Here is an 18,212-nt window from a genome sequence, read left to right as displayed (position 1 = left end):
TAATGAGGGCTTCGAACCTCCAAAAAGGAGGAGTCTAACGTGAACATGCAATGTTCCATGAGCACATTCGATCGTAAAACCCTTGTTTCCCGAAAAACCAATTTGAATTTCTGAGAACTAGTACTTTGTGCTATATTTTTTGAAGAACACTATCCCAATTCAATGGAACGTGCAGGCCAGTGCTGACAAGCAGTCAGGCTGTGGCACCAATGACTTCTTGGCATTTGAATAAAAACAGTCAGTAGAGGCTAGGCCCAGTGGCACATGGCTGTAATTTCAGCACTTTGAGAAGCCGAGGCGGGTGAATCACTTGAGGTCAGGAGTTTGAGACCAGCCTGGCCAACATGGTGAAACCCTGACTCTACTAAAACTACAAAAATCAGCTGGGCATGGTGGTGCACACCTGTGATCCCAGCTAGTTGGGAGGCTGAGGCAGGAGAATCGCTTGAACCCAGAAGGCAGAGGTTGTAGTGAGCTGGGATCAGGCCACTGCACTCCAGCCTAGGTGACAAAGTGAGACTTTGTTTAAAAACAAACAAATCAGCCACTAGAGTTTGGTCGAAACAGTAACAACAAGTCAACAAGTCAAATACATGATGGAGAGGAGGAAGGATGCTCAAAGATTTCATCAAAAACATACAGTTAGGAATGCAAAGACCCCAAATTTGTTATTAAACCTCTTCAATGACCTAGCTAGGCCTCTGTGCTAGGGTGTAGTCATCAATGTGGGACTCTCAATCTATAGAACAGGTTTCTGAAAAGTCATACACAAATGAAGCATTATAAGCCAATAAGCCCGAGACACAAGAGAAGCAACCTTATTTAAAATAGCGTCAGCACCACAAGGAACTCTTTGTACTGTGATTACAGCCCGGTGTGTGTTTGGGCAGCCAGCACCTGTGCTTTGTTCTCCTTTGATCCTAACCACGGTCCTGGAAGAGGGTAGCCCCAGAAGTTGAGCTCCTCAAAAACTGAGAGAATTGCTTACTGCCTTCCTCATTTTACAGATGAGGAAGGTGAAGCACAGAAAAGTCAGATGACACTGGGCGCGGTGGCTCACGCATGTAATCCCAGTGCTTTGGGAAGCTGGGGCAGAAGGATCACCTGAGCCCAGGAGTTTGAGACTAGCCTAGGCAACATAGTGAGACCCCATCTCTACAAAAAAAATAAGGCAATTAGCTGGACACACCTGTAGTCCCAGCTACTTGGGAGACAGAGCCAGGAGGATTGCTTAAACCAGGGAGGTTGAGGGGGCAGTGAGATATGACAGCACCAGGACACTCCAGCCTGGGTGACAAGTGAGACCCTATTTAAAAAAAAAAAAAAAAACAGCCAAGTGACTTTTTCCTTTAAATTAGAAAGACAAAGTTCTCACATGCAGTGTTAAAGATTTTTGTTAAACTGTTAATTCTATATGTCAAAACTTTTTTGTAGCTTCAGAAAACTGGGAATGCTATTTTAAAAAGAGAGGAGAAAACAGCTATTGAAAAGTTGATTTTATTATGTGTTAAAAATCAGTATTGAAAAATCAATAAATGTGTTATTACCCATCCTGAGGAGGTGGAACAGAAGAGCTGAGAGAGTATCCAAAGAATGCCAATGGCAATCCTGAAACAGACTACCCAAAGCACCCGCTTACCTAGAGAAAGCGGATCACATGAGTAGCTTACAGGTTTTTATACAACGTTACTCCGGTGTGAACTCCAGCAAATCCTCTCACCCCTGGGCCTGCAATGCCAGGGACCCCTTGACACAGGTGCCCAGAGACATATAGCATGAAGGAGCTGCCATGCTCCAGGCTGGGCAAACTAACCCACTTCTAGCCACAGCAGCCTAGGCCCAGAACGAAGTCCTGACCCAAAAGGAGCCACCCTGGCCTTCGGGGTCTGCTTTGCATGGGAGAGTGACTAGCCCACTGTGGCGACAGAGCCTGGGGCAGCTCCTGAGCCCCACCTCCTGGTACTCACATGGGCCTTTGTGCAATTCTCTCCCCTCTAGTGTGGGCGGGACCTGTGACTCACTTCTGCTTCTAACCAATAGAATACGGCCAGTGTGATGAATGGCACTACATCTTGACTACATTATGTTACAATTTGCTGGCCATGAAGAAGGCAATTGCCATGTCATGAACGACCGTGGGGAGGGCCACAGGGCAGGGAACCATGGGAGGCTCTAGAAACAGAGGGCAGCTTCCTCTAACAACCAACAAAAAACTAAAACTGACTATTTACTTATTTACTTTTGAGATGAGTCTCGTTTTGTTGCCCAGGCTGAAGTGCAGTGGTGCTGTCTCTGCCCACTGCAACCTCTGCCTCCCAGGTTGAAGTGATTCTCCTGACTCAGCCTCCCAAGCAGCTGGGATGACAGGCACTGCCACCATGCCCTGCTAGTTTTTTTATATTTTTAGCAGAGACAGGGTTTCACTATGTTGGCTAGGCTCGAACTCCTGACCTCATGATCCACCTGCTTCAGCCTCCCAAAGTGCTGGAATTACAGGCATGAGCCACCACACCTGGTCCAAACCTCACTTTTATAGCTGCAAGAAATTGAATTCTGGGAGCTTGGAAGTGTGTTCTTCCCCTGCCGAGCCTCCAGAGGAGAAGAGCATCCAGCTGACACCTTGGCTGCAGCCTTGTGAGACCCGAAGCAGTGGACCCAGCTAAGCAGTACCCACATTCCTGACCCACAGAAACTGAAAGATATCATCATAAATATGTGTTTTCTGAGCCACTAAATTTGTGCTGCAAGAGGTAACTAATACATTGACCAAGCAAGGGTGTCTAATGTTCTGACATTGCACTTGACGTGTACAATCAGTCAGCGGTCACAGCAGCAGAGCAGATGTGGCAAATGCAAGAGGAGGTGCTGAGTCACAGAGGAGCTGCTGGCAGGGAAGAGAATGCCGGGCGCCTGGCCTCGAGGGAGCAGGGGACAGCCTGTTCACCGGAATCCTGAGGCATCCTGCAGGACATTCCAGTCCTCCGTGGGGCTGGCTCTCACAGGCACCCTCCTCCCTTTTACTCCCTTTCTCTATAAACCTACTCATCTCCCTGCAGCCTCCGTGTTGGTGCCATGAGCCTTCCAGTCACCTGCTGGGGACACCTGGAAGTCACTGCAGATCCCTCCTCTTTCAGCCTCATCTCTCATAAAGGTTTTCTGATTTTATTTCTTAAACATTTCTCAACTCCAAACCCTTTCTGTTATTCCTGGGACACTGCTCAAACCCTCATCTTCAAATATCTCAGCCAAGTGCAAGAGAAGTGAGCACACTTTCTCTAGCCTTGCGTTTAGACGTGTGCCCCACCCAAATCTCATGTTGAATGTAATCCTTGGTGTTGGAGGCAGGGCCTTGAGGAGGTGACTGTCATGGGGGCGGAGTTTATATGAATGGTTCAGCACCATCCTCTCAGTGCTGTCCTCACGATGGTCTCATGAGATCTGGTGGGTTAAGTGTGTGGCTCCTCCCTACTCGAGCTCTTGCTCCTGTTTTCGCCATGTGACTTGCCTGTCTGTTTCACCTTTCGCCCTGAGTAGAAGTTCCTTGAGGCCTCCCCAGAGGCAGATGCTGCCAGGCTTCCTGTACAGCCTGTGGAACCTCGAGCCAATTAAACCTCTTTTCTTATGAATTACCCAATCTTAGGTATTTCTTTATAGCAATGCAAGAATAGCCTGACACACACGTTTATTAAAATATTACTAGTGGACAGCCAGGCACATTGGTTCATGCCCGTAATCCCAGCACTTTATGAGGTTAAGGCGGGTGGATCTCTTGAGCCCAGGAGTTCCAGACCAGCCTGGGCAGCATGGCAAAACCCTATCTCTACAAGAAATAGAAAAATTAGCCAGGTGTGATGGTGCACACCTGTAGTCCCAGCTACTCAGGAGGCCGAGGGGAGGATCACTTGCACCACAGAAGACTTTGTCTCTTAAAGTCTCGACCTCTTTTTAAGCGGTCAAGGCTGTAATGAGCCAAGATTGCACCACTGCGTTCCAGCCTGGGTGATAGAGTGAGACCCCGTCTCAAAAAAAAAAAAAAAAAAAAAAATATATATATATATATATATATATATATATATCTTTTTAAATATATATATATAACTTTTTAAATATATATATATTACTTTTTAAATATATATTACTGGTTATATATATATATACACACACACATATACATATATATATATATATATTTTTTTTTTTTACTGGTAATAAACCCGTGTGTGTGTGTGTTTGTGTTTGTGTGTGTGTGTGTTTGTGTTGCTAGCGGAGATAAGTATCATCATATACTGTTTTATTCAGCATCTACCATAAGTTAAATCCTGCATATAAATATATATACACACTCATTAAATGTTTCCAAAGATAAAAAAGTACAATGGCATCATCCCCACTTAAGAAAAACTGTGAGAAAATGATGCTTAGAGAAACTGAGTAACTCATAAACGGGCATGGAGCCTCACTTCTAAGACTCAGGCTGCCCTATTCAAAGCCTACATTGTTTCCTCAAGCTGCCCCCGACCCTGATACAGACAATCCTTAAAACCTGCCTGGCAGCTCTGAGTCTTTCCTTCCAGATGAAGTCTGCAGGTGGCAGCAGGTGGAGGGCAGGTGTGATCATAGGTTGCCTTGATGTGTTTGGGCTCCAGTGTGGTCCACTACAAGCCACTCCCCAAAGGCACTTCAAAACAGAGGTGGGTCCCCCTCCACATGGGACTTCCCAGAGCCTGCCGCCATCTGGCCTCCCCAGTCTTCCCATCAGGATGGTGGGACACACACAGCTAGCTGCTTCACTGCTTCTCTTGATTATGCTCAGTCTCCTTTTGTCTTAACAAACGTCCTCTTTTCTTTGCCTTCCTCTTTATTTTCTCACCCTTCAAGACTCATGTCGTTGTCACTTCCTCTAAGAAGTCTTCCTTCCTTCCCTTACCAGAATGGGTGACTCATTCCTAACACTGCTAGAATACAGTATTATTGCACACGATGACAGTTGTGCTAGTGTATTACTTTTATCAGCATACATGTTCATCTTCTCTAGCAATGTGGAGACTCCTAGAGTCGGGGCTGTATTTCATTTTGTATCTCAGTGCTTAGCCCAAAGCATGAGACAGAGCAGGATATTGGTTAAAGTGAAGTTCCTGCCCAAGAAATGACCAGCAGCACTAGAAGTCTGGAAGGTAATTAAAGGCAAGGCTCATGTTTACTTACCCTTGAAGCCCTACTATCACCCACGTTAGCAGTCACCTGGCATAGGAGTTTCCACAAATAACCACTAGGTAAATATTCTTTGCTTAACTGCCTCTACGGACCTACCCAGGAGTTTGTCTGGCTCCCCCTCCTTCCAGGGAAGGAGAGTCCATTAGTGTCTCTGACAGCCTCGTTCACCCGCTACACATGCTTTCCTGTTGACGGGACTGCCTGGTGGACACTGAGAAGCCTCTGGATACACACTCCCATGCCCCGGGAAGCTCCTGTACACCTGATGAGGCAGAAGAATGACCTCTAGTGGTCCTCGCTGGCTTTGTTCATCCATGAAGCACTGGAAGTGGGAGGGGTGTTTTCAGTGGGAAATGGTGTAGTAATTCCAAGATAACTGTCTAGAAAGAGCACTTATCAATACACAAGAATTCTGGCAATCACAACAGAATAAACAGCAATAGAACCACAGAGTAAATATTAAATATACCTCTTTATTGTGGATAATAAACTTATCTAATACAGCAGTAAAATGTTTTATAAATATTTTAAAGTCTATGAAATTTTCAACCTTAAAAATACTTTAAGAAGCTCTCATGAACATTCCAAATAATACAGACAACAGGTACATCACAGTGTACAGTTCTTCAAAGGCATATTTTTAAATAACTCTTCTAAAAAAAAAACTCTGCCCCCCACCACCTGCCCCAGCTAGAATTACTATGATTTTACAGTAAGAGATTTTGAAAAAATAATCTATTAAAACCAGGGCTCCAGTTTGCCACCACCACACGGAGGATCTGTATCTATCAGCATACACTCTCTTTAAATGGAAACATTTAACTTATCCCATCTACCAGGTCCCCCAAAGGCAGTTCGTTTCCATGTAAATTCAAAGTTGATCAAATCAGTTGTGATATACTCATTTTCTGATTTTATTAACAAAAAATCTTTGAAGGAAGGAGGACAGCACTTGTTTTTCTAAAGAACAGGTAGAGTACAAAAAGTTTCTTTTGTTAAACAGAAGTTCGACGGGTTTACTTTCTCCCTGATTTAGCTCTGAACCTTTGTGGTAACATTCAAAGTTCATCTCCTGTAGGTGTTTGCTAAATTGCTTGCTTATAAACCCAGGGCCTCCGGAATATCCTGACACATTCTCCTCACCGACCTAGGGCACTCATTTCAGTTAACCACCCATTCAGTGCAACCTGGACCACACTCCTCCACTGCAGGCTCTGCCCAAGTTTAAATCCTGGACCCAGCATTCGTAAAACCCTAGGGAAAGCGCTCTGAGCCTTCAATCACAGGCTGGCAGAGCAAGCCCGCCCTCTGAATTAGACACCCATGAAGCCTGTATCATCAATATGGAAGGCAATGAAACATGCCATACAGAAAAAATTAGTTTCAGATTCACACAGGAGGTGAGTTTCATACACTTAACACATCTTCCTTGCACACTTTGTGTGTGGAGGCACTTGGCTGGTTTATTCTTATAGTTAGACATGTACATTTCACACACATTTCAAGAAGGGACTTGGAAAGAAATTTCAATTTCTAAAGTTGCTTTCTAGTCACAGGTGAGTGGTCTCTTGCCTCTTTGAAACATAAAGTTTCTTCACAGCCCACAGCATGGAAATATTGCTAGAAGACTTATGCAAGACAGCCAGAATATAGAATGCAAGGCTGTCTCTGTCACAGGTTACCTACAAAGCCTGTATAATCAATACTTCTTGTGAAAGCACCTGTAGTTGACACTGACAGTCCCTTCTGGTAAAGGAGTCAGGTCCGACAAGAATGGACATGTGAGGCAGACCCTAACCCGGAACGAGAGAATGCTCAGAAGGCAACCAGAGCACAGAGTGGAGGCAGATGACCAGGAGAAGCTCAAGAAGGCATGCCAGGGGCTCTAGGAAAAGAGCAGAGACATCTGAAAAGACTTTGAGAGGGTGACCAGGAGGGGTTCAGGCTTCTGTGCACAGTGTGGAACTTGAGATGTGGGACATCTATGGGGAGGGAGGAGCACATTTGGAGGGTTGTGGCCCTGAAAGGATGGGTAGAACTCTGTCAGAAATTAGAAGAGAGAAAGAGTCCAGGCGGAATGAACTGTATCAGAAAAGGCACAGAGTGATGAGGGGAAGGAAGGGGCTGAGCACAGCATCCATCTTTCCAATCACCTGTGAGGCCAGCTTCGTTCTACAGATGTGCCGGCTCACAAAGCCCACACAGGGCAGAGCTGAAATTCACAGAGCTGTGTGTGATTCCGCAGCCAGAGCAACCTCTCTAATGCCAAGCACAGGCACTGCTCAGGGAGGAGAGTGCTGAAGAGCAAGGGAGCAGGTGGAGGGATGGCAGGCATCCCGATGGGGTGAGGTCCCCGGGCTTTGACAGTGTTCCTGAATCCCTACAGAGGAGAGGTCTGGAGGAACAGCTGGGGTGAGGGATGGAGAAGGCTTATCCAAAGCTGCATTTCCACAGCACTGGTGCGGCATGGCTCACTTAGGTGTGTGTTCAGTTGAAGCAGTGCCATCGTTTGCTCTAATGCTGGCTAAATCAGTTGTATTTCCTTCTGCAGGCAACAGGTGGGAGTACAGTCTGGGTGGTACTTAAGCCAGCTGCCAAGGCAGGGGTTCCTACAGTGAACAGAAACAAGGAGAGACTGGGTGGGAAGACCACCACGACCACCAGACCACATTCCCAAAGCACGTGAGGTCAGGAAAACAAGGAGGGCAGAAGAGGAGACTGAAAAGTAGAAACAGAAAACTATGTTCTGGGGGCTACCAGGGAGAAGGCATGCTGGCCAGCAGACGTTAGGAAGAAAAGCAGGGCAGAAAAGAACGTGAAAGCAAGCTCACCACCACCAGAACTAAGGGCGGGGGGCGGCACAGCAAACGGCCAGTGTCTACTGTCAACTTAGCAGAAAACTTTCTCACTGAGAAAACTATCAGTTCTCAAATCTGGGTTTAGAGAAACAGAACCTGGCCAGACTCCTGAGATCACTGCTCTAGCTCTTATTTCAGTTTGCCTTTTGGTACCAGTCCTGAAGAGAGAGCTCCTGCTTTATAAAGAAACTCAAAGCACTTCCTCAAGGTGACATGACTTTAAACTACTTCATTCAGTTCAGCAAACACCTAAGATCCTGCAATGAGTCCATATCCATAGAGGGCCTGGTCTCTGCACTCACCGGCCTCCTACAACAACAGGGATGGAGAGGAGCAGGAAGCAGCAGCAGGAGCCGTGAGGGGCTCATGAGGAGCATCAGGAAAAGCCCTTGGTGTGTCCAGGAGGGTTGCAGAGCAGCTACGTGGTACTGCAGGGTGAGGAGAGGGCCAGACCGGGGCTTTACAAAGACACTGTATTGTTTGTATATGTCAATAAGCTTTTATTTTATTCTTTTTTTTTTTTTAGTCTCGCTCTGTCGCCCAGGCTGGAGTACAGTGGTGCGATCTCAGCTCACTGCAACCTCTGCCTCTCAAGTTCAAGCGATTCTCCTGCCTCGGCCTCCTGAGAAGCTGGGACTACAGGTGCCCACCACAATGGGGGGCAGTAAAGGAGTGAGACCCTGCGTAGGGAGAGAGGTGAAAGGAGAAAGCTCAGGCATGGGAGCATTGGCAATGCTGTAAAGATTGGAAACAGCCTCTGACTGTGCAGGGGGAGGTCCCTGTTGACTGTCCCCTAACCAGCCTGGCAGAAGTGGAAGAGGACTGCAATGGGGACTGATGTGTGTTTCTGGAACACGTGGCCCCTGCCCTGTGCCTGAGGTAAGGAATACGGCCTAACCATGAAAAGACAAAAAGAAGAAAGGGATTATTTTCCTATACCCATACAATTCAAGCATCTCAGCAGGAAAAAAAAATCCAACACATACCAAAATCAATTTTTCTCTAATATAAGAACATAATTTGCACAGAATGAGTTGATAAGATGGCCAATTGCACATGGCAAAGTGCTGATTCAAGTTCCAGTTATCTTAGTTATCTTGACCCAGGAAGTCTCAACCTTTAAGGAAGCCCCACTCCACTGAGGTCTCCACAGCCAGAATGGAGTCCCCCGTACTTCCCCCACTTCCCTGGGTGCCAGCCCCTGCAGAATGCCTGCAGCCCTCCTTGGGGCTGAGAAACCCTCACCTGAGGCTACATTTCCAGCTGTGCTGAGATGAAGAAGCTTCACTGGTCAGGACATCATCTTGTCTGAGATTCTCACTCAAACCAGCATGTGGCTAATTAAGGCAGTCTGGACTTGCAGAGTTTTATCATAGGATTAAAATAATGACACCATACATGTGTTTTCACCAAGTAAATCAGATTTTAGGAAAGCTTTCACAGCTGTAACTACTGAAAATATACAAGAAGCAACTGATGACTTAGCCCACAAGAAGTTAACCAGTTTGTCCCTTGATTGCTGTGCAACACTCACCTTGAGATGTTTTTAACTACTGGACATAAGCAAGCTTGTTTTTACCTGTGAAGCTGATGGATGCTAAGTTTCCTAAGGATTCCGGAACTTGAAGACTGTTTAGTTATCTGGTCCTTCTTCACTGCCGCCTGAGAAGTCTTCTAGAGGCTGCACTGTGGAGAAGCAGCTTCGCCCTCCTGGCAGCTGAGGAGTCCGTTCCTTCTCCCGGAGCTGCAGCACCTTCACCAACCTGGGTGGGAGGTCAAGTCCTCAGCTCTGCCAGGTTTCTGTGCTTCTTAGACACAACCAGAAGCCCCATTCCAACTTGAACTACGTGTGTAGCAGTGAATCATCCTAACAGTACTGTCAGTGTGACTGAACATGTCTAGCTTGGTGGCACAGAACTAATCAAGTAGAAATTAACAGCTAGCTGCAGTGTCTCAGGACAAGCTCTAGCCCTTGAATTAGACAAAAGCTGGGGTGGCAGGTGCTGGAGGAAGTCTCTTTCTTCATTCACATCTGCTCTAACAGAGAAGATCAGCCTCAAACCCAAGGGCCCAAAGTAGTTTTAAAACTTTTACTACTCCTTTCTAAAAAGTCCTCAAAGTGGGCCCCATGTAACAGCTACAAAAGGAAATCAGAAAGTCTGCACTGGCAATATTCATTTTAAAAAGCAGCATCACTGAGGAGCAGGTAACTCAACAACTGCAGCTGGCAAGCAGGATAGTCCCAAGCCCGAAACAAAAAATCTATAGAACTGCTAACAGCACAGGTAAATTAACTTAGATTTGCTGACCATAAAAACAAGAGAATGCCCCAAATCAGCTACATTTCTAAGACAAAGGATGTACTACTCTACACAGGCAGTTCAGGTTGTACCTGCACTGGTAATAAAGAGATAAGGGCAAAACATAGAAGTGAAATCAACACAGGCTTAGGGAAAACTGACAATTCCTTCACTTGGAAGTTGGTATCAGAAGACAACTGGCCAGGCCGGTCACGGTGGCTCATACCTGTAATCCCAGCATTCTGGGAGGCCAAGGCAGGCTTGAGCCCAGGCGTTCAATACCAGTCTGGGCAACATAGCAAGACCCCATCTCTGAAAAAACATTTAAAAATGAGCCAGGCATGTAGGCATGCATCTATATTCCCAGCTACGTTGGAGACTGAAGCAGGAGGACTGCCTGAGCCCTGGAGTTCAAGGCTGCATGAGCCATGATTGCACTACTGCATTCCCCTGTGGGTGGCCAAGAAGTCTGACTGTCTGACTCCAAATGCGGAGGTCCATACTCCTGCAGAACACAGATTGCCACAGGTCCCCAAGTTCAAAATGGCCCTGGCATAAAGTCAAATCAATGTGTTCACTCTAACCTTTATTCAATATTATCTGCAAAAAAAAAAAAAAAAAAAGGAATTTCAAAGCATTTGTGACAATGAAACCAGGGCAAAATGGAAAGCTGAGCCCAAAAGTTAGTCTCTCCTGAAGCCTCTCTTCAAATAATAATATTTTAAAAAGCCCGGCCAGGTGTGGTGGCTCATGTCTGTAATCCCAGCACTTTGGGAGGTCAAGAGGCAGGTGGATCACCTGAGGTCAGGAGTTTGAAACAAGCCTGGCCAACATGATGAAACCCCGTCTCTACTAAAAAATATATATAAATAAATAAAAAAAAATTAGGCCTATGTGGTGGCACAGGCCTGTCATCCCAGCTACTTGGGAGGCCGAGGTAGGAGAATTGCTTGAATCTGGGAAGTGGAGGTTGCAGTGTGCTGAGATGACGCCATCGCACTCCAGCCTGAGCAACAAGAGTCAAACTCCAACTCAAAAGAAAAAAAAAGCCCAAAGGGCAGAGAGAATGGAAGGGTCACTAGCTGACGTATTAGTCTGACAAATTTACAAAAGCTGAAAGCCAGAAGTGAGCCGGTGGATGAGGAAGGAGCTGCCGAGGGGAGGGCTGCTTCCCCAGCAGGACCAGCTCAGTCTGAACCCACAGATGGAGCAGCAGAACCATGGTGCACAGCTAGAGACAGCCTAAGTAGAGGTCTATGAGGGATACGGTCCGCCTGACCCCTGCAGGCAGGTTGTCCCTCACCAGGACTCTTCTCTTGGAAGACACTGTCTGGAGCAAACCAAGGCATCCAGCCTGGCCATTGGCCCCCAGAGCACACCTTCCCTCGATTAGCAATTAGGGGTTCCCAGCACTATGACTGGTTTTCTACCCATTCACCCCAAACTCAAGCCTGCTATTTCACAAGCCCCATGCATGTACATGGAACTCTAGCTGATTTTCTACTGCCTCGTAAGAATATGGCTGCACAACCAGGAATCATTAGATACATGAGGAAAACTACAGCTTAAAAAATAAAGAACAAAGAAAAAGTGAATAAAAATACAGCTTTCAAAAGCTCTGACCTCCTTCAAAAGTCAAGATATTGAATCCATAAGGGCGCCAAGAACAGTTACTATGAAAAAGGAACAAATAAAGACAAAAAGCTTGTTCACACACACACAGTGAAAAAGTGAAAGAGAAAGTTGATTCCATTACTGTAAGCATCTGAAGGGCAAGGAATTTGTCTGTTTTGCTCACTGCTTGATCTCAAGAACCTACGACCGTGCCTGGCAAATCACAGGTAATGAAAAACACAGGAGGGAGGATAAATTTGAGAGAAAATAAAGATGGAAAATAACTGAATGAAGCAGATATGAATCTAGGAGATCCCAAAGGTGGCAACAGGAGCTCTGGAAGGAGAAAACAGAAGCAAGCAAATAATTTCTAAAATACATATTCTAGAGCTGAAGAGGCAGGAGTCTTCATTGGAAGCGTCTGCTGACTGCCAAGCAGGATGAATCACAAAAGAGCCACACTTAGATCCACACAATCCTGTCTGTTATGTCAAGTCCTTACTGGAAAGGTCTGAGGTTGAAAATCAAGAAATAACAGCATAAGATGATTACTTAGAAATACAGGAGTACCCAATGAATGATCTGAGAGTAGGAAGGATCAGAGGTGAGCTCTGAAGCTGGAGCAGGGAAGAGTGAAACTGAAGACCACCAACACAAGAGCTTCCAGGCCACTGGTCTTGAAAGCCCATGCAGTTAGAATTTTGATAAAATAATTTTAATAAACTTTTTAAATGAAAATATCAAGGTCAAGTATACTGCTATAACATTAATGTATTAGTACTTTTCAAACACTGTTAAGCTACTATGATGCTTTATTAGAAAGTAGCTTATAGTCCAGGCACGGTGGCTCACACCTGTAATCCCAGCACTTTGGAAGGCCGAGGTGGGTGGATCACAGGTCAGGAGATCAAGACCATCCTAGCCAACATGGTGAAACCCTGTTTCTAGTAAAAATACAAAAATTAGCTGGGTGTGGTGGCACAGACCTGTAGTCTCAGCTACTCAGGAGGCTGAGGCAGGAGAATTGCTTGAACCTGGGAGGCAGAGGTTGCAGTGAGCCAAGACTGTGCCATTGCACTCCAGCCTAGATGACAGAGCGAGACTCTGTCTTAAAAATAAATACATAAATAAAGTAGCTTACAGACAAACAGAGGTGACTTTCATATTTCAATTGTCATTTAAATTATATGCCACAATTGACCTAATCTAAAAGACACATTTTCATATCATTGAAATCAAGATGAATTCATTGAAATGGCAGGGTTGTTAGTGATACATACTGTTTACCTTGTAATCAGTGATGTCTTAGATTTAATTAAATAGGGCACTTGTAGAAAATTATGTCAAGATACTTTTCCCCATATTACTTGATGGAATCATAGATTGTTACATCTATTTCTAATTCTCTGCCCCTCCTTCCTTGTACGCCAGCCGTATACTGGTCGTTGGGTTTCTTCCTGAACACTTCAGGGTCCTGGGACTGTCTCTTAGTCCAGCTGTCTCCTAGTCTGGAAAGCTCCTGTATCCAGCCCACCTGTTCCTCACAGTGCTGGCTCCTTCTGGTCACTAAGTCTCAGTTTACACATCAGTCCCTTGGAAAAGCCTGTTGGCCACCCAGATCTAAATCAGCTGTGTGCCCTAGAGACATTTTCTGTCCTATTACCCAGATTTTCATCAAAGCAGTTGTCCTGGTGTCTTCATTTCTCCTTCCTCACTAAAACTTAAGCTCCAGGAGAGTGAAGATCTTGCCTGTCATGTTCTAAGCTCCGGGAGAGTGAAGATCTTGCCTGTCGTGTTCAACACCACATCCCCAGCACCTAGAATAGAACCCAACACCAAGTAGGTGCTCCAATAGTTCTAAAATAAACACGTTTAAAAACCAGTGCTAAGCTATGGACACAGTATCTAAACATTTCGTGAGTGTTTCAAATTAATAAGCAGCATGGCTTCATTATTTTCCAATGGCTAAAAATCGCATATGTATAAGTTATTTTGTTAGAAGATCCATTTCTGATGTCTATCCAATTAAATATAATTTTAGAAATATGCTAATAGAATATATCAAGTATATAATTTCTATAGCATGAAACAACTAATAATACCTTTAATTCATTTGCACGTATTCCAAATTTACCTTTTTTTTTTGGAGACAGAGTCTCACTCTGTCGCCCAGGCTGGAGTACAGTGGCTCAATCTCGGCTCACTACAACCTCCTTCTCCGGGGTTCAAGCGATTCTCCTGCCTCAGCCTCCTGAGTAGCTGGAATTAGAGGCACGCGCCACCATGCCCAACTTATTTTTGTATTTTTAGTAGAGACAGGTTTCACCATATTGGCCAGGCTGGTCTTGAACTCCTGACCTTAGGTGATCTGCCCACCTCAGTCTTCCAAAGTGCTAGGATTTCAGGCATGAGCCACTGCACCTGGCCCAAATTTACCTACTCTTGACCAGAACTGATATCAAATAGATGGCAAACTAGGACGAAAAAAAAGCTTGTTGCAATAATTCAAGAGTGTCATTACCCACAACTTTTTAAATTTTAAGAAGAGATGGAGGAAAGATAAAATGACTGCTGATACTTATTGTATTTCCCACAGCTCAAGTATTAATTGAAGTAGTTTATCTTGAAAGATAAACCTGACAAGAACAATAATGAATAACTGGCCATTCCTTCAATACTTGTATTTCACATGTGTGACAAAAGGATAAAATAAAAAGGCTGAAATCCCAAGAAAGTCTATTTGTCTGCTTCGTTTTTTATTCAAAAAAAAAAAAGCCCACGATTCTTTGGGAGGTGATACAGGATTGTTTTCCAGTTAGAGCATAATTTCTACAATCTCTGTGATAATCATAAATTCAAAAAGTTCCCGCTCTCCACATCCCAATTCACTTTTGGCACCTATATATTAAATGTCACTTCTCAAAAATGGGAAAAAATGTGAATACTGGGCTTTTACCACAGTGTTCCTTTCCTGACAAGTATCTTTCTGCTTGCTAAATTCAGATTACTGATAAAAAAGATGAACAATAGCCCATCAATGAAAATCTTTTTCTAACTATCTGGCCATCTTAGAAAATAATTATATTAGAAACAGCAGTCAATTCTCAGAGGCAAAGGGGCAATAGCTTATCTCTCTCCACTTCTAACTTTAAATTTAGAATTACAGAGCAATTCTATGAGAGGTAGCAGAAGGTCTGGCATAGGCTCTGGCTTCATGATTTTAGAATACCGCTTTAATTCATCACGCCTTTGGGAAGAGTGTGTGTGACACTTAAGAGGCTCACTAGACCTCCGTGTTCAGTGACACTGATCAGGGCACGTGCATTCACCATTAGTGGAGAGGGAGGGGCCTAACCACAGGATGGGCAATTAGGAGAGGACTAGAAAAAGAACTTAAAAATATCTACATGAGTGGAAATGTGTGCCATTTATAATGTACACTATTCTTGAGTCTTCACTTGGTCTGCCAAAAAAAAGTTCCTACATAAAAATCAGGATGTTTACAGGAGAAAAATAACCAACACAGTCTATAATTGGCCAGTATTTAAATAAGAGGAAAACAACTCACAACGTTCACTTTTCATATGTGAGGAGGAGTCAGAAGCTTAGTAGTGATCTATTTGGTGCAATTCAAATTAATTTTTTTAGCTCTGTTTCAGATCCACAGGGTTCTGCCAAGAAACTTATCAAAAAACTTGATGGATTTTTTCATGTCCTTGGGGCTGAATGGATTTTTCTCACTACTGCTACTAAACTGATAAAAGTGGGGGGGCATCTTACTCAACTCCTTCCTCCAAAACCTACTACAACACCTGTAGTTCAAAAGTTCTCTTTGTAATTAACACCTGTTTCCCACCTGTGGCACTTTATACATAGTGAAGCTTTTGGGAAGGAAGAAGGGAGGGAGGAAAAAACTCCACGACCTCCTGACAAAGCAGCAGTTCCACTGCATGGGCTTATTTCTTCTGCCAGCCACTGAGTCACAAATATTTTTCTCCATTTCAAGAAGTCTGAGTGAATGAAGCTGGGGAGAGCGGGAAGCACAGGCAAGAAGTCAACCACAGCCTTCTCTTTACCAACCCAGCCCTGTGTCTTTAGGGGCAACTGGCTTCATCCATCACCTTGACATTCATAGTAAGCAACATCTTTCTTTAAAACTTTTCTTGTTCTTGCTGCTTTTCTTGCCATTCTTGTCTTTGTTTTCTGACATCTTCTTAGCTCTGATTTCTCGCATAAGGTCAAAGAACACCTGGGGAATGGGGAGGAAGGAGTAAAAAGAATAGTGAAGAAAAAGCCATTTAATGATTTTGTTGTTGTTGTTAACCTGACACTGTGAACACAGCATTTAAGGATTCAATGAGATAATCTGACTAAGATGGATATGTATATTTTAAAGCATAAAGTCAAACTTAGTTTTGTAAACCAGATGTCAACAAAAACAAAAGATCTGGGGCAAATAAGCAAAATTAACCTTAAAAACATGCTAATTATAGAAAGTAAACATCTCTCACACAACTGCTCAAGCCAGGGACAGAATCATCATACTGTTATTACTGTGTACCAGCTGCATTTTTTTTTTTTTTTTTTTGAGTCAGACAGGGTCTCTCTATGTTGCCCAAACCAGTCTTTGAACTCCTGAGCTCAAGCAATCCACCCACCTCGGCCTCCTAAAGTGCTGGGATTATAGGCGTGAGCCACTGCACCCAGCCTAATAGCTGCTTTCAAAATGATAAAATCTTTTCTTACAATAAGTATGATGAAGGATAAAATGTGTTTTTGTATAGAACAGATCTATAAATTTACAAAGCTTACAAATATTGAGAGTAACAACAGCAAGCAGACTTTCTAGCACGTCCAACCTCCAGGAAAGGGAAGATGCCACGATGAGTCCCTGCTCCTAGGTACGCTTTACACTTCTGCATCTCATTGAATCTTACACGGACCCCATGGAGGGTGGGTCCTCATTCTGCATGACAGCTTTCCCAGTGAAGTCCACAACAGTAGCCCTGGGGAGGTGGCAGGGTAGGAGGAGGAGGGCATAAAGCATCAACAACTAAAGCTCCTGCCCTAGGGGACTGAGAAGATGGAGGATGAGTGATGTCCTTCTAGCCACCCTATCCCTCCCCACGCACACTCCCCCGCCTCTATTCTCAGGAATAACCACTCCTCCATCCCTTGTGATGTCAGCTGAGAGGAACTTTATCAAGAACTGACGAGACTTGTCCTTTGAAGGTCAGTGTGTTATTTAGATACGGATTATCCTTTTGTCACAGTAGTTTGGGTTTTGCCCTCTGCTACCAGCAATCAGGCCAGAGGACTGATTATACCCAGGCAGACAAAATATGAATCTCATGAAGACACATTTGAGATTTCTCATAGAGAATGACGGAGACTGAAAGTGGGGGACTGAGCACAAGCCTTTATCTTTGGACATTCACACAATACCACAAACTCCTTCATGGCCACACCTTCTTCTTGGTGAAAAGCAAGACCAAGCCTCTGGAGTGTGGGGCTCCCCATGCATTTAACACCAGCTCCAGGCACAAAAAAGCACCCCCAACCTCAGAACCTCAGGCCCCAGCTGGATCAGGCCAACCCAAACACCCCTTCTCGCCAGCCTCTCCACTCTCCAGAAAGAGCGCTGCCGGTGACAGCAACAGTGAACAGCTTCAAATGCTATTGGTTTCCCTTTTTTTTTTCTTTTGTCCTAACAGCACAAGACGAGAGGAGGGGAATGGAGTGCGTCCAACTTAGAACGATGACAAAGTTGTTCACGGGCTGATCTTATCACACCTTTCACGTAAATTCTTTACAAGTGAATACAATGCTGACAGTCCTAAGTTTCTGCTGGTTCCCATTTGGCAGGTCAAGCTGGTCCAGCAGACGAGGGGAAATTACAACACACACCCCCCTACCACAACCCATCCAATTAATACGCATCCGCAGTTCCAATTAAAAATGAGGCATATCTCTGGATTTCCTGTGTGGTTTCCATAGCTGGAAAATAATTTGATAAAAATATTTTAAGTAGCACAAGAACATAAGAGTGTAAGCGTTGAGAGATGACAATCTAAAGAAAAGCTGACAGGAACACACGCCTCACATAGCAGACGAAAACTAAACGGACTTCGGTTGTAGAATATAAATATCCCATATGTATATCTATCCCACATATGTATGTCACCTATGATATATGTTTTTATGTACGATACATACAAATAGATGT

At 44.4% G+C, this 18,212-nt stretch overlaps 1 protein-coding gene across 4 annotated transcripts in view; it reads right to left on the bottom strand.

The window, feature by feature from the left end:
- Nucleotides 1-14,723: 14,723 nt before the first annotated feature.
- The window catches only part of RALB (RAS like proto-oncogene B), a 53,264-nt gene continuing 49,775 nt past the window's right edge, over nt 14,724-18,212 (bottom strand). For all 4 annotated transcript variants that reach the window (XM_008999034.5, XM_008999033.5, XM_078327979.1 and 1 more), the window contains one exon: nt 14,724-16,235. In XM_008999034.5, the coding sequence (XP_008997282.1) occupies nt 16,116-16,235 (120 nt within the window). In that variant the 3' untranslated portion in view covers nt 14,724-16,115. The remainder of the gene's footprint in view (nt 16,236-18,212) is intronic.

The sequence above is a fragment of the Callithrix jacchus genome, chromosome 6, assembly GCF_049354715.1.
Source record: "Callithrix jacchus isolate 240 chromosome 6, calJac240_pri, whole genome shotgun sequence".
Classification (NCBI taxonomy): Eukaryota; Metazoa; Chordata; class Mammalia; order Primates; family Cebidae; genus Callithrix; species Callithrix jacchus.
The sequence above is the reverse complement of the archived record's forward strand: the minus strand, read 5'-3'. Positions and strand labels throughout refer to the sequence as shown.